Source organism: Symphalangus syndactylus, chromosome 15 (genome assembly GCF_028878055.3).
Source record: "Symphalangus syndactylus isolate Jambi chromosome 15, NHGRI_mSymSyn1-v2.1_pri, whole genome shotgun sequence".
Taxonomy (NCBI): domain Eukaryota; kingdom Metazoa; phylum Chordata; class Mammalia; order Primates; family Hylobatidae; genus Symphalangus; species Symphalangus syndactylus.
Window position 1 is genome coordinate 69,547,375 of NC_072437.2, and position 27,239 is coordinate 69,574,613.

Consider the following 27,239-nt stretch of genomic DNA (forward strand, 5'->3'; position numbering starts at 1 on the left):
AACAAAATACTTTTTTATCTCCTAAAAAACTATTTCTTCTTTACATTTTATTTCTTCTTTACATTTTATCTTTACATTTTAACAATGAACAATACTGTCTTTTTCAACAATTACTTCTTTCAGGAGTCGTACTAGATATGCCCTGCTACCTTTCCCTGGTTAGAATCTCAGGTTATTCAGAAACAAATAGCAAATGAGTCTCACGTATTATTTGAGATCCCAGGAAAGAAAGATTAGCAAAAGGCATCCAAACATCAGATGGTTAGTTTGAATTCATGCATGTTTTCACACAGTCAGGAAGAAAAGGTAGTTAAGCACAAGGTGCCGCCCTTGAGAACGGGAGAGAAAAAGCAGATCCAGTTTAGTGTGCAGAGAGAACAGAGGCAGGAAGCTGGAGGGCCTCTGCTGGCTTGGGGAGGTGCACACCAGATCTTACTTGGGTCAGAAGATTGTCCAGTTCCTCCGTCTGGTTGGTCCCATACAAGCTGACCCCACCTATCACGGAAATGGGGCGCCTTCTCCGGGCTCCTTTGGGGCAGCCCACCGGAGCATTCTGGTCTTCAGGGCTGGCAGAAGTCATGCTTGCCTGGGGGTCCTCGTCCACACGGTCTTCCTTCTGGGGGTCTGCAGCAACTGAGTCTTCAGGAATAGACAAACTGCGGCTGGCCAGCTGGCCGTAGTCAGAGAATGGCCGAGGCCTTGGCCGTCTCCCAGAGCCCCATCTCCTCTTGGGGGTTCTCTGTGCCTCTGTCCTTTCCTCATCCTGTGATGAGCCTCGCCTCCAGGGGCCATCAGGGACGACCTTTCAAATGCGAACAGGTCAGGTGAGCTCAATATCCAGGAAGGTATTAAAAAAAGAACAAGCCATACATTCCCTCTCACCACCACAGCCGTGCCTCGGGTTTTCTTGATTTACTGGTTTATTAAAAGTTATTTGTGTTTTAGAACATGAAGACACAACTAAACCTTAATCAAAATAACCAAATCTATTATTATAGGCTGATTCAAAAGGCTGATTCTAGGCTGATATTTCAATATCATAATTGAAATAGTGGTTTGGTGACCAATGATGAGCTATGATAAAAGGCATCAAGAAAAGCAGCACTAGCCGGATGCGGTGGCTCATGCCTGTAATCCTAGCACTCTGGGAGGCCGAGGCAGGATGATCAGTTGAGGTCAGGAGTTCAAGACCAGCCTGGGCAACATGCAGAAACCCCATCTCTACCAAAAATACTAAAATTAGCGGGGCGTGGTGGCGCATGTCTGTAGTCCCACCTACTTGGGAGGCTGAGACAGGAGAATTGCTTGATCCTGGGAGGCAAAAGTTGCAGTTGCACTACCACACTCCAGCCTGGGTGAAAGAGCAAGACTCTTTCTTAAAAAAAAAAAAAAAAAAAAAAAAAAAATCAGCACCATCGTGAATTAATAAAATGAACTTTGTAACTATCATAGGTGTCCCCCAAAATATACCTAACGACAGCATGGGAGGCCAAAGACCTGCCAGGAAAAGAAATGAATGGGTAATGCTATCCACTGCTGTTCTATCCACTTCTTTCAATAACGTGCACTACTTAAAAATAGAAGGTCCTTTAAGAGGACTAAGTCCAGGGCTGTCAGGACCCAACACTCGAGGAGCCTCTGGCTCCCATCAGCAGCCTCCAGGCAGCAGTCTGACGGGGCGAGCACTGAATGAGGATTCAAAGAACTAGACTAGGCTACTCACTAGTGGTGTGAGCTGGGACAAGTCACAACTGACCTTTCTGGATCTCAGATTTTGGACTGAACAATCCCACAGCTCAAGAATCTATGATCCTAAATGAGGCATGACCTTCTAATTTTTTCAGATAATTTTTCAGAGGCAACACAATGTACTAGGAAAACACATGATGCTGGGAATCGAGCAGACACGTTCAGTCACTGTGTCTGGCCCAAGACCTAGTGCAATCTCAGGCAAGTCACCTAACTTCTGTGATCTGGCTCCGCAGCCGTTCCCTGGGAAACAGCAGGTCCTTAGAAGGATGAGAAGCAACAGTGGTGAGACAGCTCTTATGTCAGGAGTTCTTTGCTGCTCTGAAAAAGCTGGGCCATGGAGTAACCATTCCCAGGGATCAGGCCTGATGAGAGAGCAGTTGTTTGAGCAGACCCCTCAAAGCCTGGCCAGAGAGGAGGGTTGCATCAGAGACCTGCAGGAGTGGAGGCCTGTAAGCCCTGCCTGCATGCCCTCCGTCTTCCACCCCTGAGCCTTACCTACAGATATAAACAAGAAGGGCTGTCAGTCAGGCCATGGGCACAGGGAGGACAACCAGAACCACCAGAGAAGGCAGACTATGACAGCAGGAGCCCCTGGGAGCTCACAGAGCTGGTGCCGCAGCCCACCGGCTCCCTTGTTGAGAAACCAAAATGGTGGCTGGTAGAGGCAAAGGAGGCACACCTCCAGCCGGTGACAAGAGACCCTGGGCCCCAGGCTCGCCATTTCCAGCCTGAGGGTCTGAAGGCTCACTGAGGCCACGTGCCATGAAGAAGTGGATGCAGAGCCTGGGTGCGGTGGCTCACGTCTGTAATCCCAGCACTTTGGGAGGCCGAGGTGGGCAGATCACTTGAGGTCAGGAGTTTGAGACCAGCTGGCCAACATGGCAAAACTCCGTCTCTACTAAAATACAAAAAATTAGCCAGGTGTGGTGGCAGGTGCCTGTAATCCCAGCTACTTGGGAGGCTGAGGCAGGAGAGTCGCTTGAATCCAGGAGGTGGAAGTTGCAGTGGGCTGAAATTGCACCACTGCACTCCAGCCCGGGTGACAAAAGGAGACTCTGTCTCAAAAAAAAAAAAAAAAGTGAATGTGGAGCAAAGAGCACAGTGTGGGGTTTATAGATACTTTACTCCAACCACTCATTTTTCAAATCAGGAAAACTGGGACCTAAAGAAGTGACGTGACTTGCCCAGGGCCACACAGTTAATCAGTGGCAACAAAGACACAAAACAATGGGCTTCATGGTTTCTTTTCCAAAAGTTTTCCTGCAATGCCACATCACCTCTGCTCACAAGACAATCCCGTGCAGGTTCCAGCAACTTCCCCTCTGCTGCTGTCCACAGATCCCTCCTGCCTGGGCTGCCACCTTTAATTCTCTCTCCACTGACGGCATCCAGAATAGCATACAAATGATTTTGAGCTGAAGGCTTTAGAGAGTGAACTCTGTTATCTGCCTAAAAGCAGAGCCTCTCAAAAGAACTGAACTGTCACAAATCCCCTCCTGGGAGTTGCCTGCTACCAGGGAAAAGAGGGGAACCCACACCCAAACAGACACTGTGACAAAACTCATGTATTTTCCTGAAAGCCTATTTATCTTTCCTAAAAGTCACTTGTTTTCCCATAAGTTCTCTTCTCCCCGCCTAGTAAGATGCCACACACAGCTTAAATTCTAACCACCTCCTTGAGTCACTTTTTTTTTTTTTTGAGATGGAGTCGCACTCTGTCACCAGGCTGGAGTGCAGTGGTGTGATCTCTGCTCACTGCAACCTCCACCTCTCAGGTTCAAGTGATTATCCTGCCTCAGCCTCTTGAGTAGCTGGGATTACAGGCACGTACCACCACGCCCAGCTAAATTTATATATATTTTAGTAGAGACGGGTTTCACCATGTTGGCCAGAATGGTCTCGAACTCCTGACCTCATGATCTGCCCACCTCAGCCTCCCAAAGTGCTGGGATTACAGGCGTGAGCCACCACACCCGGCCTGAGTCACATTTTTCTATGAACTCTGTCTCTCACACACAGAGACACGCACACACGCAGGCATGTGAATAAACATGTCTTTTCTTTTGCTAATCTGTCCTCTGTCAATTCAATTCACAGGCCTTAAAATTCACAGGCCTTAAGAACAGAGTCAAAGGGTGTAGAGGAAACGTTTTTTCCCTCCCCAACACCACTATAGGAAAATATGAGAGAAATCATGGAAAGGTTAATATTATTTTCTCTATTACACATGAAAAACAAATTAAAGATAGTTTAAATTACCGAATCAAATGGCACAGACAACTTAAGTACATACTGAGAATAAACCCAATTACACTATTGCCCTGTAATAAAAAGGTTCAGGAACAACACGCTAGAAAAACAGAAGTACAACAGGCAGGGAGCCGTCCACCTGCTCACAAACGGACATGCAGCCCTTTGTTCTGTTCTATTTTTGGTTAGTTTTTTGGGGTCTGGTTTGTTTTGGTTTTACACTTACGCAACATGCACCCTGCCTTTTCTCAGCAATGCCAAAAGTAAGGAACTACTCCAGGCAGTGACAGAGGCTGGGTACAGGCAGGTGAGCTCCAAGCAGGTCAGGAGGCAGGACTCGGGATCATTCCTTTAACACATCATGCCTCAGAGTCAGCACAGTAGAGCACACAAAACCAACTGTTGGCTGGAGCACAATAGTTCACACCTATAATCCCAGCACTTTGGGAGGCTCAGGCAAGAGGACTGCTTGAGCCCAGGAGTTGGAGACCAGCCTGGGCAAAACAGTGAAACTTCATCTAAAAATAAATAAATAATAGCAGGGCGTGGTTGCATGTGCCTGTGGTCCCAGCTACTTGGGAGGCCAAGGCAGGAGGATTGCTTGAGCCCAGGAGGTGGAGGCTGCAGTGAGCCATGATTGTACTACTGCACTCCAGCCTGGGTGACAAAGCAAGACCCATTGTCAAAAAAAAAAAAACTGTAATTCTATGTTCCATTGAAGATATAAAAGGAGAAAACACTCCCGCTAAAAGCTACCACATATTCTAAAAATAGCAAAACTTAGCAACAGGATAATACACAAAATTGAAATGTCCATTTTACTCTCAGCAAAAGTACAAAGAGAAGGATAGAGGAAAACTCTCAGATTTAAGCTCACATTCAAACATTGATTCTTAGCCAAAAGATGGTTAAATTCCTTATGAAACAAATCTGAACTTTGATGGATATTCTAAAATGGAATCTTTTTTTTTTTTAAGCAAAGTTTATGTAATTCTGAAATACCACCCAGGTTCATTCCAGGGAATGTAGTTTGGTTGTGATTCTACTTGGAACGGCAGACACACATGTCCCATCAAACAACCTTCTCCAACAAGTGAGACCCTACCTCAGACTCTGGCATGGGCAGCCGGGGCCCATGGATGCACCAAAGAAACATGCGGCTGGGCATAGCCATGTCCTCTAAAGAGTCTTTCTTGACTTTAAAACACCATCACAGAGACCTACCCTCTCCCACGGCCATGCCAGAGCTCCGCCCTAGTCCAAACAATCCAGCCAGAGCTCTATCAGCTCCAAAATGGGCAATTCATACCCAAGTCATAAACCTCTGTAAACAGACTTTCCAGTGGAATCGCTGCCCTTTTAACTCTTGCTTCTCTGCATATATTTTATTTTATTTATTTTGCGACAGTCTCACTCTGTTGCCCAGGCAGTGGTACAATCACAGCTCACTGCAGCCTCCACCTCCCGGGCTCAGGTGATCCTCCCGGGTCAGCTTCCCAGTAAGCTGGGACCACAGGTACGTACCACCACACCAGCTAATTTATTTATTTTTTGTAGAGCCAGGGATTCACCATGTTGCCCAGGCTGGTCTCAAACTCCTGGGCTCAAGCAATTCACCTGCTTTGGCTTCCCCAAAGGGCTGAGTTTACAGGTGTGAACCACAGTGCCTGGCCACTCTGCATATATTTTAAAGTGCTTTGCTTAGTATTACATGTTTTCTTCCTATAAAATTTCATATTTTACTCGCAAAAGTAAAAAGCCAATATAGGCTTTGTTACCTCCAGTGAGACATCTCAAACTTCTGGCCTCCAGAATGGTGAGAGAACAGATGTCCACTGTTTCAAGCCACCAAGTTTGCGGTGATTTGTTACAGCAACCCTAGGAAACTCATACAGCAAGGCAATTCAGAAGAAAATTCAAGCATAGGGACTCTCTGGGCATACCAAAGGTTTTTTGAAGATGTATATAAATACAATAAGCTAACCCCCCCGTTTTCTCCTAGGGTACCAACATCCTGGCTACCACAAGAATTCACATACAGGGGTCGAGGTGAGAAGAAAAACACTTTGGCAGTTGATGCCTCAGAGGATGGTAATGACAGCTGCAATGTTTGAAAGCCTACGAGGTGCCAGACCTATGCCACACGTTACCTTGCTTAATCTTCACAGCCACCCTGTGAGGCAGGTACTATTCACAGAATTTTACTGATTAAGACACCAGGGCTAAAATAAATGAAATGATTTGCTCACGTTAATAGAGCCAGAAAAGGGAAGGGCCTATTTCACAACCCAATCTGTCTGACTTCAAAACCTCTATCTCTCCTCTAGAAAGCCTGCATACTTAGCACGTACTTTTACAGAAGGAAAATAGAACTTTGCAGATTTTCCTTCCCTTAGATGTAGAACTGCTGGAGGGAGGGGAGAGGGAATGACAGTTATCAGAGGCTCTGGTAACATGTGCCCTGGGCAATCTGGTAAAACCTACAGACCCCAGAATCACATGTTCACACGCATAAAAGAAAATGAGAGAGGATTGTAAAGTAAGATGATTTAAAAGAGCTGTCATGTAGTAACATATGTCACATATCAATTAAGAGGATGAGTGTGAGGCATTGATTCTGAAGTATTGATGAGTGATGTGAATATATTTCAAGACATCAGAAAAACCTGTTGTATGATGTGAAAAAGGTCTGTAATCAGACAATATCACAAATATCTAAAACTCCCGGGTTAGATAACGACACTTAAGAGCATCCTAGGGTATCAGTCTTGTGCTTCAATTCTTAAAAAATGAAATTTTAGGCCTTACAACTTATAAAGTCAAAAAAGTAGCATCTCACTATCCCAGAACTATATCTCATTACCCAGTGTCCCTTAAATGAAAACTAACGTGTCATAACCAAAAATACCCTGCATAGGCCTGTTTTTATGTGTTACAACTATCTGCCCTAGGATTTTAAGTGGGTAAGGAGAACGCATAGGATCCCAGATGAATTACCATATTTTGAGGAGTTGAAAGCAGGAAAAAGGAAATATTTACATATGCAGAAAGAGATAAGTTTGAGCCTTAATGACATTTTTTCTTGTGGGAGGGGGTGGTATTTTTAACGCCAAAGGAATAACATGTTACATTCACTTAGAAATCTCAGATTTTCAAATTGCTTTCCCATCTAACTATAATTATATTTCCCAAGAAGCAAAGAAGACATAATTACCCCCAATTTAAGATGAGAAGACAATGGATTTACTGAAAGATAAGAGCAATCGAGACAGTTCAGGCACTTTAATTTCATCTTTGGAAGGCCAGCACTAGACTTGACCCCGCTATTTATAGCAGTAGGTAAGAAAGATGCAAAATGGCTTTATGGGTTATAGCAAAAACCCTTAGCAGCAATTGATACTGCTCCCCAAAAAGCCTTCACGAGCTTATCACACATGCAGTCTGCACTGCTGGCTTCTGCCCTATGTATTCCTCTGGGCTATTTCTCCATTCATCCATGTGTGTGTAGACACAGTCACGCGTGTGCATCCGGCTTGGACTCTTCTGTGTTGGTTCCTCCCACAGACCTCACCTTCACTTCTTTCCAATGTTCTCTTCCTCTCTCTCTCCTTGCCTAGGCCCTCTTCCCCTAACTGGTCATGTATGGAACCAAGAGTCGATTTTGTTTTATGGAGTAAATCATATTTGGTTTCTTATACTTAATTTTTATAACAATTAGGTGGAATAATCTTTCTTTTCTTTTTTCCTTTTTTTTTTTTTTTTTGAGACAGTCTCACTCTGTCACTCAGATTGGAGTAAGTAGCACAATCTGTGCTCACTGCAGCCTTCAACTCCCAGGCTCAAGTGATCCTTCCACCTTGGCTTCCTGAGTAGCTGAGACTACAGGCATGCACCACCAGGTCCAGCTAATTTTTAAATTTTCTGTAGAGACAGGTGTCTCACTATGTTGCTCAGGCTGGTCTCAAACTCCTGGGCTCAGGCAATCTTCCCCGCCTCAGCCTCTCAAAGTGCTGGTATTACAGGAGTGAGCTGCCATGCCTGGCCTGGTGGAATAATCTTTCTAAGCTGCCTTTTGCTTTTGTAGCCCTCAATGGCGTGTGTGTGTTGCAGGGGAGGTGAATTATCCTGGCACGCGGGGAGGTGCCCCATAAACGGGGCCAACTACCAGGTGGGCTTCCTGGTCCTCCACCCCCTGGCTCTTTCCACCAGTCCAGGCATCGCTCCATGCATCACTTAGGCAAGCTGAGGAACAACCACTGTGAGGGGAGGGGCTCCTATAAGAGCCCGTTACCCATGCAAAGTGGAGGAGAGGAGGGATGGCCTCTGACCCAGTTCAAAACTAAGTAAAAGGCAAAACACCCTGCATTTCACTGAGTAACGCCGTCTCACAAATGTGCCTGTTCAAGATGGCTCTGCTGCACCCCTCAGTTTCTGCTACTTTAGGGACCATCTTGGGAAGGGGCAGACAGGGTCATTAAGTTGTCCCTTCTTTTCTCAGGCCTGACTCTTAGGACAGGGCCTGGGCCAGAAACAGACCAGGCACAATACTGGAAGTAGAAACATCATTTACTGGGTTACTCTTTCTATAGCTTGTAGGTAAAAATAAATAATAACTCTGGGCTACATTCTTACAAATGTGCTGCATTTTTTACTAGGATCTTAGGTTTTCACCTGTAAGAATCTTCAGTGGTTGGTGGAATTCTGACAGCAAATGAAGCACAAGTGACTAAGCCAACCTTTTCTAATTACTACGGAATGGGGTTACACGCATGTCAGTAATCGTGACATCATTTTTAAAGAGTCTCCAAAAACCAAAAAAATAAGCAACTATTATAACCCAGAAAACTGTGGCCTTGTCCCTTGGATTCAGGAAACAGTTTGATCATTTGTTAAACATTTTAAAACAATGAATGTTTATCTCCCTTGAAGTAGGAGAGGAGCATGGTGGTGATATTCGATACTTCAATTGTCCTTGAATGTGTTACGTGGATGATAAAAGATGCTAAAAACACAGCTGGTGACCCTATGGCCTTGTATGTAACCTGTTTTATAGACTGATATGGTAGTTCATTAAAAAATGCAAATATACTGAAGTTCATGGAGAACACTTACTTTAATACTATTAGCCCAGTTCCATGAGCATAAAAACACTAGTACTTCAGAAAAATGTAATCACTAGTGAAGTCTCAGAATACAAGATGGAGAAATCAGTGTAGCTGAGCTCTTCTTCAGTTTAAAAAAAGGAATGAACTCCGCATGACGGTGAAAAACTCCATCCCAGTCCATGTGACCATGTCCTGTGCCCCTCACCTCACCTGCCTCCCTCACATCATAGACACGTGTCACCATCGTGATCCCAAAACCAACACTCCCAGGCTGATGGGTTTTTCCCCCTTAGCCTTCATGATAATTATTCAAGGGAGTTCCATTTTCTAGGCTCAAGTAAAACATCCAGACCATCCTGCCATCTCAAAATCAATAGTAACACGACACTGAGATTGACATCCAGGTAGAGAAAACAAAATTGGTAGGCTGTAATTTTTTTTTTTTTTTTTTTTTTTAAAGACAGGTTCTCACTCTGTCATCAGGCTGCAGTGCAGTGGCGCAATCACGGCTCATTGCAGCCTCAACCTTCAGGGCTCAAGTGATCCTTCTGCTTGGCTAATTTTTGTATTTTTAGCAGAGACAGGGTTTTGCCATGTTGGCCAAGCTGGTCTTGAGCTCCTGAGCTCAAGGGATCCACCTGCTTCAGACTCCCAAAGTGCTGAGATTACAGGCATGAGCCACCACACCCGGCCGTAGGTTGCAATTTTATGCCTGGACTAATGAAGAGTAAAGAGACAGTTTAAAGCCATCATATTATGAAATAAATGCACATAATGACCACATCTTAAAACATGTTTCATCTCTGAAACACATGCCAAAGAATATAGAGGTCTACTTTCAAACTTGTTATTTTCAATGAGTAAAAAAACATGATTTTATAAAAATGAACTTACTTTCCTCTTTGGAAATTAAACTTATTGATTGAGGAGAACTTAATATTTCAAAAGTAATAACCATATTTTAGCTCTGAATATGTTAGCAACCCTGCTGTCTTTATTTTTTTTTATTTTTATTTTTTTTAGACATGGTCTCTATCCGACACCCAGGCTGGAGTGCAGTGACGCAATCTCGGCTCAACTGCAGCCTCCACCTCCTAGGCTCAGGTGATCCTCCTACCTCAGCCTCCTAAGTAGCTGGGACTAGAGGTGCGCACCACCACGCCTGGCTAATTTTTCTATTTTTAGCAGAGACAGAGTTTCGCCATGTTGCCCAAGCTGGTCTTAAACTCCTGGGTTCAAGGGATCCACCCGCCTTAGCATCCCAAAGTGTTGGGATTACAGGTGTGAGCCACCATACCCAGACTGTTGTTTATCTTTCTTTACATTTTCATACTCTCCTGTTCCTGGCCTCCATCCCACAATGTAAACAAACTTACTTTCATTTTTTGAAATTACTGATAGAGGACCACTAAGTATTTCAAAATCAGTGGCCACATTTCAGATAAGGAAGTCAGCCATCCTGTCCCTAACTCCTCCATCAACTGCTGAAATCCTATGCCACTCTACAAACAAAATAATTGCAATTTCCCTTCCCCCATGATCAACAATCCTGTTTTGAAGGTGTTTTACTTAGTCTCAGATACATGAGGAACAAGGTAATGGGTCCTTGCCAACAATAAGCTTCTATACTTTTATTAATTACACACAATTATATCACACCTGCTTTAAACTCATAAGGGTCCAGGGCCTCCCTGAGCAGGTAAACACCCACCTCTGATGTGCTGTGCACCACAGACACTCGGGCCACATGGACTCTGCACAGGAGCCATCACAAACGAAAGGCAAGATCACAAGGAGCGCCCGTAGTGCTTCTTTTTTATTTTCACTGAGGAATGCAAGAATCTAATGTGTTCTGCTGCCAACTATTTCCAGTAGGTTTAATTCAAAACTTGGCAGTTAAAGAATTACAGATGAAAAATTTATACTACAAAGAGTAAAAATACAAAGCCAAATAAATGTACAAGGCATTCTCACTGTGAGTAAACGTGTGAAAAACATATACATTAAGGAGTGAGGCTGTAATCCTTTGCCTGGTCACAAACTGTATACAAGACTTCAGCTGCCTGTCCCCTACCTGTGGCACTGACCTACTAAACATGGCACCGCCCTGGCCCTGGAGTCACCCTGTAGTCCAAGGTGGCTTTCTTTCCTGTGTCACCCAGTGAACTCCCAAAACAAATGGCCAGAAAAGAGCCTGAAGCACCTTAGCAGAGCTAGCCCATCCCAACCAGCCAAAACATTCCCACCTAAAACATCAAGGAGAGGCCAGGGGCAGTGGTTCACGCCTGTAATCCCAGCACTCTGGGAGGCCGAGATGGGTGAATCACTTGAGGTCAGGAGTTCGAGACCAGCCTGGCCAACGTGGCAAAACTCTGTCCCTACTAAAAATATAAAAATTAGCTGGGCATAGTGGTACACACCTGTAATCCCAGCTGCTTGAGAGGCTGAGGCACAAGAATCGCTTGAAACTGGGAGGCGAAGATTGCAGTGAGCCGAGATTACGCCACTGCACTCCAGTCTGGGAGACAGAGCAAGAGTCTGTCTCAAAAAAAAAAAAAAAAAAAAAACTCAAGAAGAACTGGTTTGGGCCGGAAAGTGGAATGCAAATTTATCAACCATGATACCAGCATTTGAAACATGCCCTTAACCTATAGCACATCACTTAATTTTGTGTGTGTGGTAAAATATATATATTTTATATATATTTAATATATTTTTATATATATTATACATAATATATATATTACATATTTAAACATGTATGTTTATATATTGTATATATTATATATGTCATATATTTTACATATATATATATACACACACACATAATGTCTACTACTTTGACTTCTTTTTAAAATTTATAAGATGGGGTCTGGTTATGTTGCCCAGGCTGGTCTCAGACTCTTGGCCTCAAGTGATCTTCCCATCTTGGCTTCCTGAGTAGCTTGAGATTACAGGTATGTGCCACTGCACCCAGCTCCATTTTAATTATTTTTAGGTGTATGAGTCAGTGGGATTAAGTACATTCACACTGTTGTGTAATTATCACCACCATCCATCTTCAGAACTTTTTCATCTCTCCCAAATGTATCTCTGAACCCATTAAATACTATCTTCCCCCACAGCCCCTGGCAATGACTACTCTACTTTCTGTCTCTATGAATTTGACTTACTCTACGGATCTCATGTGAGTGGAATCATACAGTATTTATTCTTTTGTAACTGGCTGATTTCACTTAGCATAATGTCCTCAAGGTTCAGCCACACTGCAGCATGTTTTTTTTGTTTTGTTTTGTTCTGAGATGGAATCTCACTCTGCCGCCAGCACTGGAGTGCAGTGGTGCAATCTCGGCTCACTGCAACCTCTACCTCCTGGGTTCAAGAGATTCTCCTGCCTCAGCCTCCGCCTCCTGAGTAGCTGGAACTACAGGCACCCACCGTTATGCCCAGCTAACTTTTTGTATTTTTAGTAGAGACGGGGTTTCACCACGTTGGCCAGGCTGGTCTTGAACTCCTGACCTCATGATTCACCCGCCTCGGCCTCCGAAAGTGCTGAGATTACAGACGTGAGCCACCGCGCCCAGCCTGCAGCATGTTTGTTAAGGCATAAATAATATTCTGCAGTATGTATACACACTATACTTTTTATCCATTTGTCCATCAACAGACACTTGGGTTGTTTCCTTCTTTTGCCTCTTATGAATAGTGCTGCTATGAACATGGGTGTCTAACTACCTGTTTGAGTCCTGTTTTCAATTCTTTTGGACATATACCCAGAAATGGAATTGCTGGATCATACAGTAATTCTATGTTTAACTTTGGAGGAATCAGCACACTGTTTTTAACAGCGGCTGTACCATCATTTTATATTCCCACCAGCCATGCACAAGGGTTCCTATCTTTGTGAACACTTGTTTTTTTTTTTTATAGTAGCCATTCTAATGGGTGTGAAGTAGTATCTCACCATGGTTTTAATTTGCATTTCCCTAATGATTAGTGACACTGAAGATGTTTTCAGATACTTTATCATTTGCATATCTTTTTTTTTTTTTTTTTTTTTGAGATGGAGTCTCCCTCTGTCACCCAGGCTGGAATGCAGTGGCGCAATCTCGGCTCACTGCAACCTCCGCCGCCTGGGTTCAAGCGATTCTCCTGCCTCAGCCTCCCCGAGTAGCTGGGACTACAGGTGCATGCCACCATTCCCAGCTAATTTTTTTTTGTATTTTTAGTAGAGACAAGGTTTCACCATGTTGTCCAGGCTGGTCTCAAACTCTTGACCTCAGGTGATCCACCTGCCTCACCTGCATATCTTCTTCAGAGAAATGTCTATTCAAGTCCTCTGCCCATTTTTTAAATGGGGCTGTGTTTTTGTTGTTGTTGAAGATATCATTTAATTTAAAAGCTCTCTGAAGTAGATGCACTTAATTCTACTTTACAGATAAGAAAGATTAAGTGATTCCTCAAGAGATGAGGAGGCTAATAAATGGTGAGAATGTCTGCACACCACATCCCAAAGCAGATGCTGATTCTAGGCCTCCTTCCCCATTTGGAAACCCAGCTGCAGGCCCGGCCCCACTCCTCACTAGTTATGTGATAGTCCTCGAACTTTTCCAAGCCTCAGTTTACTCATCTGTTAAAGCAAATACAAAAATCACCTATGTCACAGGTGGCGGTGAAAATCGAATGCAACAGTGTTGCATGATGGAACTTCATTCACTGAAAAGGCATCATATCAATTTGAGCTGTTATTATTTATATTCTTATTTTCAAGAAACAGTTACTTTTTTAAAATCCCAAACGAGTTGGTAAAAATTCTAGTTCTCAGTAGTAGATGGAGCAATTGCTAGACTTACACTTCTCAACATATTTTAGACCAAATTCTTTATTTTATTTGAGACAGGGTTTCACTCTGTCAGCCAGGCTGAAGTGAAGTGGTGCAATCATAACTCACTGTGGCCTCGATCTCCTAGGCTCCAGAAATCCTCCCACCTTGGCTTCCTAAGTAGCTGGGGCCACAGGCTTGCAGCACCACACCTGGCTTTTTATTTTTTTTTAAGAGACAAGGTCTCACTATGCTGTCCAGGCTGGTCTCGAGCTCCTGAGTTCAAGTGATCCTCCAACCTTGACCTCCCAAAGTGCTGGGATTATAGGCATGAGCCACCATGTCAGCCAGACCAATTCTTTATCGCACCATTTCTTGCTCGAAAAGTTTTTACAAGCAATCTTTCTCTTTTCCCAGCATGCCTCCCTGGCTTCAATCACTCTATTCTGGAGAAGTACAGGACACTTTATACCTAGAGGAACCTCAGCCTGGACAGCGAATCTCGAAGTTTGCGTTGACAAAAGTCATTTTCCTGAGTTGATTGCTGATAGTCCAAATTTCTGGGTCTAAACCTCAGGGACTCTAATTCAGTAGCTTTGGGTGAGGTTCAGGAATCTGTAGCTTTGGTTTGTAACTCAGGGCGGGGTCTTTGCTCTGGCTATAACTTAGAAGTACCTAATTTGCAAAGTTTAACTGGTCTGTACTGAAATGTCTGACCAAAGGAAGTAATTTTAATCATAACAATTATTTCTGTTATAAAAGCTACTATTTACCGGATTTACCACGTTCCAAGGCACTGTGGTAAGTACCATACATGCATTATTTAATTTAATTCTGGCAGTACTATTATCCCAATTTTTTAAGAAGTTGAGGCTTAAGTAGGTCAAGTGTCTTTCTTAAGAACATACTGCTAGTTAGCAATAAAGCTAGGACAGAACTCAGCAGAACAAGGCCCAACTACCTTACACCATCCAGCTTCCTGACAACTCAAATTGGGAATGGCTGGCTGGGAGCCATGTGGATCCTGGTATCCTAGAAAGTTACTAGATCAGTGCAGGGCAGCAAGCAGCTGTGAGTGCTATATCCTCTCCAATCCACAGGGCCCCTCTCTCTATTCCTGCACCAGTTGACTCCCTGAAGTCTGCCCCAGAGCATTGCAAATGGTGGTTTTGTCCCCAGATTGTCAGAAGTAGAAGAAACAGGTAATGTTCAGTTTATATAGTGACTTGTGGCAATGTGTACTCTGGCCTCCACCAACAAAACCTACGGCATTCCTTCTAATCATCACCATCATGGCAGACATAGCCAAATCAACTGGTGTCACCAAGCCGGGTTGAAAGCAATTCCACCCTGGGTGGCCTTTGATCTTAATTGTTATAGAGAGGTTCAAGAAGAGAAATATAGAAGAGGAGAAAAACGTATACTGCAATCAGTTTCTTAGTCATCAAGCTAAAATTCCTCCCCCGAAGAATATGGAAGTGTATCTTTCTGTAGTTAGTACTTCACTAAGGTCTAATTATGCCCGCTTATCCACAAATTAAAACGAGGCGCTAATTAAGATAAAATAAGAAAACACTGAAGAATATATTATGATATTGGTTCCTATCATTTCTTAAACTTCAGGAAGCTTAACATGCATACCAGTAATAAGATGCAGTACCTCATGACAAGTTGATTACAAATGGTTATTGTGGTAATTTCTGTAAGAGTTGGCATTTAGTCTCTTGTGCAGGTATAGGGGTATGATTCCGTCTCCCTCCCCGCTTATTTTTAATGAGAAAATCATATTTAATGGTATTTCACTGGAAAAACTATTCTAGAAATGAGCCACTGGAAAGTTCAAAACTACAGGTATACGATAATTTTATTTAGATTCTGCATTTGCAGAAATAATCTTATCAGTGTGTGTGTGTGTGTGTGTGTTTAAGTGTATAAAGTTCTGTAGCCTGTCAGCAGTGCTGGATGAGACTCCGGATTCCGTAGCTTTGGCTTGCATCCCGGGGGTCTTCACTCTGGCTAGAACTTCACAAGTACATAATTTGCAGGTTTAACTAGTCTGTACTGAAATGCCTGACTCAAACGTTGAGCACCCTTTCAGAAATACTTTGAAACTTTCCGTTGAAAAAGAATTAGGTAATAATGAGCATAAACCTTTTCAGAGCAAATGGAAACTTTTTTTAAAAAACTCACTTAGAAAATAATTCAATGGTTAAAGTAAAAAGCTACTTTCACATTTAGACTCATGATCTGAATTTCTATGATTTAGTATTTCTGGAAGAGATCCTTTTTCTCTTTCACATTTTTCTCCAGCAAAAGGAAAAGAAACAAAAACAAGCTAAAAACATTCTAGGAGAAACTGAACATAAACTAGCACAAAGATGACTCATAGAAGGCACATTTATTCTCTTCACATCACACTAAAAAGCCCTCTGTAAGAGAAGATATCTGTTGCATGTCTACCCCAGGCATACTATTTAGGAAATATCATAAAACACTAACTGTCATAGCAGGGCAAATGTCCCTGTAACAACATGTTCAATTCATTAGAAAAACATTTTTTGAAAGCACACATAATACCATATTTAAAAATTATCTTTCTAACTCTAATTTTTGTGATTCAAATTCTGTAATGTTTTTGTCAGAAAAAAAATGAATGAGAACCCGGAGGAATATGGAAACTTACATTCTCTATAGTACAAAAACCATAGGCAGCTGAATAAATGGAGGCTGGATAAACAGAAGTTCATATGTTAAAAAACGAACCTTCATATTACACACAAAAACAACTAAACATGGGGCATATACCTAAATGTAAGAGCTAAAATGATAAAACTTCCAGAAAATAACACAGGAGAAAATCTTTGTAATCTTAGAGTTCTTGGATCTACAGAAAACTACAAAAATTTGGTAACTGAATTTTCATCAAAACTAGGAACTTTCGACTCTTTAAAAAATATTATAAATTTGGGCTGAGAGTGGTAGCTCATGCCTGTAATCTCAACACTCCGGGAGGCCGAGGCAGGCAGACCGCTTGAGCTCAAGAGTTCGCGACCAGCCTGGGCAGCATGGCGAAACCCCACCTCTACAAAAAATACAAAAATTAACCAGGTGTGGTGGTGTGTGTCTATAGTCCCAGCTACTGGGTGGGGGTGGGGCTGGTGCTGAGGCGGGAGGATTGCTTGACCTTGGGAGGTTGAGGCTGCAGTAAGCTGCTATTGCACCATTGTACTCTAGCCTGGGCAAGAGAGTGAGACCCTGTCTCAAAAAAGAAAAATATTAAAAAATTTAAAAGACAAGCCAGACTGTGAGAAAATATTTGCAATTCCTATTAATTTGATGTGTCAACTTGATTGGGTGAAAGAATCCCCAGAAGGCTGATAAAGCATTATTTCTGGGTGCGTTTGTGAGGGTGGGTGTTTCCAGAAAAGACTGGCGTTGGAATCAGTAATCAGTAGAGTAAGTAAAGAAGACTTGCCCTCAAGGATGTGAGTAGGCATCTATAATCCCTTGAGGCATCAAATAGGACAAAAAGCCAGGAATCCCCTCCTCCCCTGGAAGACATCCACCTTCTCCTGCCCAGGAACACCGAAGCTCCTGGTTCTTGGGCCTTCGGACTCCGTGACTTACACCAGCACTCCACCTCATCACCTTGTCCTCGGGCTTCCAGGCTCACGCTGAACTACATGTCTGGCTTCCTGGTTCTCCAGGCTGCAGATGGCAGATGTTGGTACTTGGCCTTAATCACACCAGTCGATTTTCATATGTATCCTATTGGTTCTCGTCCTCTGGAGAACCCTGAATAATCATATTATCTGATAAAGGACAGGTGGCCAGGAAATACAAAGAAACCTTAACTGCTCAATAAGAGGATGACACAGAATGCAATGAAATGATGAGCCAAAGATCTGAATCGGCACTTCACTAAATCACATCACGTGAATGGCTAATAACCACATGAAATGACATTCAACATCATTAGTCATTAGGGAAATACTAATTAAAGCCAAAATGAAATACCACTCTACACCCGCTGGAATAGCTAGAGTCCAGAATACTGACAATACCAAGTCCTGGCGAGGATGAGGAGAAACTGGAACCCTTATACAATGCTGGTGAGAATCTAAAATGGTATAGCCATTTTGGAAAGCAGCTTGGCAGCTCCTCGAATAAACATAGAGTTGTCACAGGACCTAGCAATTCCACTCCTAGGCATCCACCCAAGAGAAAGGAAGCATATTTCCACCCTTGTATGTAAGTATTCATAGCAGCATTACTCATAATAGCGAAAAGGCAGAAACAACCCGTCTCCATCAACAGATGAACGAATAACAAAGTGCGGTATAGATAGCCATGCACTGGAATATTACGCAGCCTTAACAAGGAAGGAAGCACTGATCATGCTCCATGGACAAACCTTGAAAACAAGGTTTTGCTCAGTGAAAGAAGCCGGTCACAAAAGACCACATATTACAGGATTCTGTTTCTATGAAATGTCCAGAAAAGTAAAATCATAGACACAAAAAATAGCTCTGAGGCTGGGGCTAGGAACAGAAAGTGACTGCAAATGGCACAAGGCTTCTTTCTGGGGTGGTGAAAACGTGCTAAAATTAGTCTGTGATGGCTGCAGAGCTCCATAAACATATAAAAATCACTGAATTGTTCACTTAATAAAAGGTGTAGACACAAAGTCCATCAGCTGTGGCCTGGTCTTGGGCGAGAGCAGGGACTGATGGTAAAAGGTGTGGGGAAGCCTTCTGGGGGGAGCCAAGTGTTCTTTAGCTGGACGGTGGTGGTGGCTGCACACTCTACATTTCCTAAAAATCATCAAACTGCATACCTACAACCAGTGAGTTGATGTTATGCAAATTAGACCTCTCTACAGAGCTGGTCTGATCAACCTCAGCCATGGAATGTCCCTCTGTGTCCCTGCTCTGACAATGTCACTGACTTTCCACCACTTACAAAGTTCAAATTCACAGCTGTAAGCGAGGCCCTTCATAATGATGTCCAGACCTAACTGCTTAACCTGACCTCCCTCCTCTCCACCCAGCCACCCTGTACAGAAGTTCTGCAAGCCATCTGCAGCTCCCTGAGCACAACAGATGCATTACTTTGCTAGAAACTTATATACAAAGCCCCATGTTAAGTCCACACATCACCTCAGCTAATCTTCACAACAATCCTATGAGGTCGGGACACTTATCACCCACAGTTTACAGGTGAGGAAAATGAGGTTTAGAAAAGCTTGAGAACTAGTAAGCAGCAGAGCTGAGCTCAGGCGTGGGCATCTGCCTCCTGTTCCACACTCTTCCCACCAGCCTGGAAGTCCAGTGCCCTTCTGCAATCACTGCCCGGGGCACTAAAGACCCCAGTCCACTGTCCCTCCCCAGTTCTGCCACTTTCCAGCCAGAGTTCTTCATTCTGCCGCCTTTGGGGCTCCTGCAGCACTCAGTGCATTCTCATGAGGAGCCCTTACCACTACATCATAATGACCTGCACACATTCCTGTCACCAGCTAGACTCTGAACCCATGAGAGTACAGACAGCTTCTTTTTGTTTCAACCCCTTCTGTTCACATAGCAGGTGTTGAGTGGTGAGGTACACGACAATTCCTTATGCACTGTTTGACTTCTGCTTAATGATTCCATCTTAACTTGGATTATTCCTCTATATCAAACCAAATTACATTACTTCCTGTTCTCTCCAATCACAGAATATCTCTGCACACATGTCCAACCTCCTGTACACCTCACTGAAATGCCCCTGTCCTCTCCATAACCATCTGTAGAAATCCTCCTTCTTCAAATCAGATTCAGTCACCCTTACGAAGCCTTCCTTGATTTGGTACATGGGTGAGAACTGCAAGTCCTCTGAAACCCATAGCATTTTGCTTTTACCACTTTTATGGAATTTAATCCATCAAGTTCTCCTGTGTCTTAGGTGTATCTGGGCACAGGTACCACCTCCTTGGCATCGCCACATTCCCTATAGAGTCATACCTAACTGGTCTCTTATATCTGACATGTGTTCAACAAATTTGGTTGGGGACATGGTTTCATGAAAATATAAATGCTGGATTATGCAGGAACTTAACTCTTATCTTTAAGTAGCATGATGTCAAACTAACTGTTTGAAGAATTTCTCCATCCCCTGTAAGACTGTAACAGTGTTATATTGACAAAGAGTTCTGGAAAGAACCGACCTTAATGTCCCTGTCTTAAAAAGCCATGTCAATCTAGGATGGAAAAATCATCCAAACAGTGATAACCACACAGTGGCAGTCAGTGTCAAAGGGTGGGCTAAGTGTTTGACATCCATAATTTCATTGGCTGTTACCATCCCCGGGGAAGATGAAGTTACTCCATATCCTACCCTTGAGAAGACCCATGCCAGAAGAAGTTCAACAGTTTGCCCCGGTTGCCAGGGATCTTTTAATAATAGAACCAGGGTCCCAACTCAACTAGAAACATGTGCCAAGAGACTGTAGCTTACCAAAGCTCCCTGGAGAGGGGACCAACTGGTTGTCATCATTTAAGAGTTTTTTCCATGGCATATTTAGCACTATATGAACCACTGACTCTGCTGCCTGGGTTTCCACTCACTAAGGAGGGGGTTTCTCCTTGTGAGCTGGTAGAAGAAGCAGCACGAATGCGCCAAACTCCTATGCAGCACCTTCATAAGGCAACAGGCAGCACTGTCAACAAGTAAATGCAACCTGTAACTTAAAACAGGTCACAAGCTTAAGGACTTGTTCGACAAACCACTGCTCTGAAAGTTTACCACTAGGTGGCAGGAGCATAACATGCTTTGTAAATAAAAGCGGCAGGACATTTTCCCAGCTCTTTTTCACAGCAATACACAATCTTGTTAAACTGCTTAAAATTTTTCAATGATTATTTTGTTATTTTTAGGGTAGTATAATATAAATAAGTGATTCTAAATAAAAATTATTCTCCCTATTGAAAGTACATTATAATATTTATTTTAAATAACACCATAATATATGTTGATTACAACCTTTTCATATTCAATAAGTTTAAATTTGCTTTAATCCTGTAAGTAGAACTATACTGTTAATGAGCTGAATAAAAAAAATATTGTATATTGAAATAGTAAAGACTGAAATTTAAATTTGTAATGCTATGAAATAGACAAAAATTGCTTTTAACTTACGAAGGTTGGAATCTTTGCTTTTCACCCTTTTCCTATTTGTTTCCCTTAGTTTGTATTTTGTTTCTCAAAGCCAAAATAAAAAAGGTTTCAGGTTCTACTTCACAAGCACTTCTCTACAAGTAACAACGAACATTCCCAATGTATAAGATGCAATGTATAAGTTACGGGTAAAGCCATAACTGTATTTTCTCTTTATGACATATATGTTAAGAGTACAGGCTGGGCACGGTGGCTCACACCTGTAATCCCAACACTTTGGGAAGCCGAGGCAGTAGATCACGAGGTCAGGAGACTGAGACCACCCTGGCTAACATGGTGAAATCCCGTCTCTACTAAAAAAATAGAAAAAATTAGCCAGGCATGGTAGCGGGCGCCTGTAGTCCCAGCTACTCGGGAGGCTGAGGCAGGAGAATGGCGTGAACCCGGGAGGTGGAGCTTGCAGTGAGCCGAGATTGCGCCACTGCACTCCAGCGTGGGCGACAGAGTGAGACTCCGTCTCAAAAAAAAAAAAAAAAAAAGAGTACAAGAGGGGAGAAACCCTATTTTTACAAAAAAATTAGCTGGGCATGCTGGCAGGTGCCTGTAATCCTAGCTACTCGGGAGGCTGAGGCAGAAGAATCGCTTGAACCCGGGAGATGGGAGGTTGCAGTGAGCTGGGATGCACCACTGCACTCCAGCCTGGTGACAGAGTGAGTGAAATTCCATCTCAAGAAAACAAAAGTACAAGAGGAAGCCTGATGTGCTATGTAAGAATTTTGAGGCCGGGCATGGTGGCTCATGCCTATAATCCTAGCACTTTGGAAGGCTGAGGTAGGCGAATTACTTGAGGCCAGGAGTTTGAGACCACCCAACCAATACGGCAAAACCCTGTCTCTACTAAAAATACAAAAATTAACCTGCCATGTTAGTACATGCTTGTAATCTCAGCTACTTGGGAGGCTGAGACATGAGAGCTGCTTAAACTTGGGAGGCAAAGGTTGCAGTGGGCCAAGATCACACCACTGCACTCCAGCCTGTCTAACTGAATGAGACTGTCTCAAAAAAAAAAAAAAAAAAAAAAAAAGAATTTTGAAGAAATGACTGCAACTGAAAAATGTGATGAATATCTGGAGGCAAATTCGTAGAATTATCAACATGTGCACGCACCTTTAATAAATTGAATTTCAATATAATTGTTGTTCTGCTTTCTATCTTTGGTGATCTTTTGTGGGTAGAAATTAAATGTGATATAACTAACAATAGCAAATATACATATAAAACCATAAAATGGTCAAAATCACCCTAGCAAATAACTACACACTAGTTCATATATATTCACTTAACAGGTTCTCAGGAATAAAATATTGCAATGATTTTTTAAAAAAAATTTTGCGGCCGGGCGCGGTGGCTCACGCTTGTAATCCCAGCACTTTGGGAGGCTGAGACGGGCGGATCACGAGGTCAGGAGATCGAGACCACGGTGAAACCCCGTCTCTACTAAAAAATACAAAAAATTAGCCGGGCGTGGTGGCAGGCGCCTGTAGTCCCAGCTACTCGGAGAGGCTGAGGCAGGAGAATGGCGTGAACCCGGGAGGCGGAGCTTGCAGTGAGCCGAGATTGCGCCACTGCACTCCAGCCTGGGCGACAGAGCAAGACTCCATCTCAAAAAAAAAAAAAAAAATTTTGCTAAGCAGAAAATAAAATCCAATCTTTAACATAAAAAACCCTCCAGATATATACAAATCCTTTTTTAGGGAGGGGAGGTTCCAAACTACGAGTGGGGCAGGTAGGGTGTTTAGTGGAAGGAATGTTACCCTTCATCTCACCCAGGAATGAGTGAAGTTTGGTCAGTTGCACAAACAGGAGCCGGAAGAACTGGAACTCCTTCCTAAGTCTGGTAACTACTCATGTGTCCTTACAACTGCTCCACAGGCTCAAATATGCAAATGAGCAGACGGTTCTCAATAATCAAGACCTCTCAAACTGGTGAGCTCTCCACAGGAACCTCAGGTAACAGACAATGTGCAGTCTCACTTCTCTGGCTGCCCAGAGGACCTTGAGACTAATCTCGATCTGAAAGTACTCTGCAGTAGTCCTACTTTCTAGGTCTTTCTACAAAGGTTCTACTAACCAGGTCTCTCTGTATAGCAAAGGTCCTACTAACCAGGTCTCTCTGTATAGCAAAGGTCAAGATGGACAGTGCAGAGGCTGTCCTGGCTTCTGAGTTTGCAAACTTGCTGTGCAATCATTCATCTGTAGGTGCTAAGACAAAACTGAGGTCCTCCCCAGGGATGGGTGGGAAGGAGCATTTGCTAGGGGATTATTCTCTATGGCAAGCACCATCTATAACTGCAAATCAATCTAGAAATGTATGTGAAGAATAATCTGCAATATATACATATGAATGCATTTCCCCATCTTCCAGCTACGTAAGGTAATACTACTAAAGTGAAAATTATAAAGATGTTTGATAGAATATGAAAAAAACTGCTGTTGTAACCTTGACAGCTATTAGCTTAGTCAATTAATGAGGTGCTTATGATCTACTCTAAAATAAGTACAATAACCCATCATAAAAATCTCTTTAAACAAGCATCATTCAAAGGCCGACAGCTACCAAACTGCATGTTCCTAATTCATTCCTAGGAAATTAAACAGACTTAGTGATGGTGGTGGGAGGTGGACAAGCACCTAGGTGGGAAGGGGTGGGTCCCCAGTGAAACCCCACCTTCAAGCCAGGGACAGCCTGAAGCCTCAGGGCACAGATGCCAGTTTTGTGTGAAGTCAGCGACCTGGAGTGAGAACTTCCTTGATGCCTTTCAACCAATCAAATGGTGCTTTTTCCAGGCCTGCCCATGGACCAATCAGCATGCACTTCCTCCATTCTGAGCCTATAAAAACCCCAGACTCAGCCACTCATTGGGACTACCTGCCTGCAGAGAGAAGCAACACATTCCAGGTCTCCTATCTGCTGAGAGCTGTTCAGTCACCCAGCAAAGCTCTTCTCAGCCTTGCTCACCCTCCCCATTTGTCCACGTAACTTCATTTTTCCTGGATGTGGGACCTGCCCAATGGCGGGAGCGAAAGGAGCTGTAACACTTTCCTGGATGGCTCACCCAGCTGCAGGTGGGAGTTAAAGGGGCTGCAACACATTCCTGGCCAGCTCACCGAGCTACAGGCAGTGACATGCTCCTGGACTGCAGGCGTGAAGCCTGGCAACCCTTCTGGGGGCCCAAACCTTGGGATTCCCTTAACTAAAGCTGTAACACTATAACCCTCCCACTTTCCACCAGCACCAGGCAGCTGCCACATGCAACAGGAAGCAGTGGTGGGGCTAGACCAGCCCAAGGGCTGCATGCTGGAGGGGGGCAGTGGGATTGAAGGAGATGTAACACAAATGGGGTGAAACATGCTCCCCAGAAACATGGTCCCCTGCTTGCTGTAATGCAGGTGAGGAGAAGAAAAGAGCTGTGGCCCTTCTGGGAGCCCAGATGAGAACCAGGCTGTGACACGCTATAACACCCTCTTTGGGGCTCTGCGATTCCTGGTATCTCTGAGTTTTCATTCGTCACGACGTTCCCCTCGTCCACATGCTGGTGCCTGCAGCGGAAGCCAGCTACAGTACATCTGGTCCAGCCACAGCCTTGCATGGAGCCAGCACCTGTGCCGGCACCTGGAGCTGCCTGCCCTGCTGCAACAGCTGACATGCCTGGCTGTGTGCAGAGGCTGGACTCCATGCTCACTCACACACCCCTCGCTGCTCCATCCCTGGTTTGCCTTTGGCAGGCATGGGATCTGGGCTGGCAGTGCAAGCCGAATGCAGCCTGCTGGGCAGAATGGGTGGAACGAGGCTAGTGGGCACGAGCAAAACTCAAGCAGAGGCACTGCCGGCCCACAGAGGTTTCCAGCTGGTCAAGTGACACCCACAGGTGCTGTGACATTAGGACAGGTAATAGTCTCTTAACAGAAAGAATCTCACTTATATGTACTTTGTGGGAAAGGTTACAGAAACAGCTTAAAATACGAAGAAGAAAGATATGAGTCAGAGCTGCATGGAGCAGAAGACAGTTTGTTTACAACTTATATTTTTTTCCCCCAGAATCTAGTACCTAGTACATGTTCAATAAACATCTTTTGAATGAAAGGTGTGGCAAATGTCATCTCAATGAATCTCGTACATTGTCAATTTATTTCAAAGGAGATAGAGATTACTTCTGAACTTGGTAAACAGCAACTTGACAACTCCCATTCCCACTAATATTGTAAGGCAACAAGGTCACCAGAGGGCCACTGATCTTGACAGGTAGGGACCAAGGGCAACACCTGCGCAAGCTCCCTTCCCGCAGCAGGGTCGCCCACATGAGGGACCTCGCCGCTGCCCTTACCTCCTCCTTCTCCTTTTCTTCTGGGCCGGCTGCCACACCAACGTTCACCAGAAGGTCCTTGCTGCCCTCATCACCATGTGTGGCTTCCAGGCCTGGAAGCCCTGGCTCTCTCTGAGCAGGCTCTTCTGCCCTTCCTTCACTTTCCTCTGAATTCGCGGACAGGGCACTGTGATTGCTGTGACAGTTGGCACTTGCTGCCCCGGGACTCTGAGGGCTCTGGGGCTTGGGTGTGGTGGGCCTTAGAGGGGTGGGAGGCTGCTCAGGGTCAAATGTCAACTGGCTGCCAGCGTTTGGGTCACAGGAGTCTTTGCTCAACACATCCTGGACAATCGGGCTTGGCGAGGAGCTGCCAGTGCAAGAACTGTCGCTTTCCACCGCCCAGGAACTTTTGGCTTCAAGAGGAAATACGGCAGTGTCAGCGTCTAAGTGGGGCCCCTTAGAGGTGGCTGAGCCGAAACCAGGGACCACGGTGCAGGCTGCAGTGGTCCCATGCATGACCGTCCCGCCCCGCCTGCTGTCCTGCTCAGTGCTCCTGGAGACGCGGCGGGAGTAGTCGTCATGCAGCTGGCTGTGTGCCTGGAGTCTCAGGCTGGCCTCACCAGGGGATGGGGCCCCACTCCTGGGACTCTCCCTCCTCCAGGCAGCCTCAGTTACATTGTTCACAAGTTTGAAGACTCTGTCAAAGTCCTTGGCCCTTATCGGGCTCCTCCAGCGTTTGGTCCTTCCTGACCCGAGCTTTTGGGAGTCAGTGGAGGAACTGCTCAGGGTCCTCTGTGGCACCTGTGCGTCATGGGCCGTCCTGAGGTCTGCAAGATTAGAGGTGGACTTCCGCTTAAAGGAGCTCTTCTTCAGAAAGGCAAGATTGTCTGTGCTCTTGCTCCTCCTGTAGCCCATGCTGTTATTTTCAGGGTCCCTCACGAGAACCTCACACATGGCGGCCACCTGGCCAGTGGAGATCGTGGGTGTCGCATGGTTCTGGGGAGCATCCAGCAGGCAGATGCGGCCCAGGCCGTAGGCTCTGCGGAGGCTGCGGGAGCGGTGTGTGCTCCGCTGGAAGGCATCGTCCGTGTCCTCGAGGTCAGAGCCGTCCAATGCGCCCCACTCTGCTGGCCTGAGGGCACCACATGCTGGTCCCGGTGCTGAGGGGGAGGCCCTGCTTGCCTGGGCCCCTGGGACAGCGCCATTTGGGATGGACTTTCCCAGGCCATGCTCCAAAGCCTCTCCCTTTGAACAGGCATTTGACCCCTCTCGGCTCTGAATTCCTTTCAGGACTGAGGACTTCAGTTTCTTAAAGGATCCCATTTTCCGGAAGGAGGCGAGGGTGTTCCATGCGGAGGAGTTGCCCACCAGGACCACGGAGCGGGGCCGCTCGGGGTGGGCACCCGTCCTCTTCCGACCGGTGGAAAAGAGGCGCACAAGCTTGGCTGGGCTGAGTTTGGCCTCCTGGGTGTCCGTGTTGCCACCAGGGCTGCAGCCACAGACTCCATTTCCACACACAAGGGAGGTCACCATCTTGGGGTCTTTCAAGTCCAAGCCTGCACAGGGGGCTGCGGGGCCTGGCCCGAGGCCGTTTGGGGCAGTGGTCATGTTCTCCAGGCAGGGTGCCCAGGGCCGCACGGCAGCCTGGGTCATGGCCACCGGCACTGCCGAGTCCGCAGACTGCAGCTCCAGGCCTTCATCTCCAGGAATGCCGTCCTGGCACTCACACCTGTCTTGCACATCAGGCTCCTGGGTGGCCACGGCCTGCAGTGAAAAACAAAGCAGGCGGTTTAG

At 44.8% G+C, this 27,239-nt stretch overlaps 1 protein-coding gene across 2 annotated transcripts in view; it reads right to left on the reverse strand.

Annotated features, from left to right (window-relative positions):
- SPATA13 (spermatogenesis associated 13) overlaps positions 1-27,239 on the reverse strand; it is a 326,917-nt gene that overhangs the window by 56,495 nt on the left and 243,183 nt on the right. For both annotated transcript variants that reach the window (XM_055244219.2, XM_063618815.1), the window contains exons 3-4: positions 25,467-27,209; positions 437-802 (exon numbers count right to left, since the gene is read on the reverse strand). In XM_055244219.2, the coding sequence (XP_055100194.1) occupies positions 437-802; positions 25,467-27,209 (2,109 nt within the window). The remainder of the gene's footprint in view (positions 1-436; positions 803-25,466; positions 27,210-27,239) is intronic.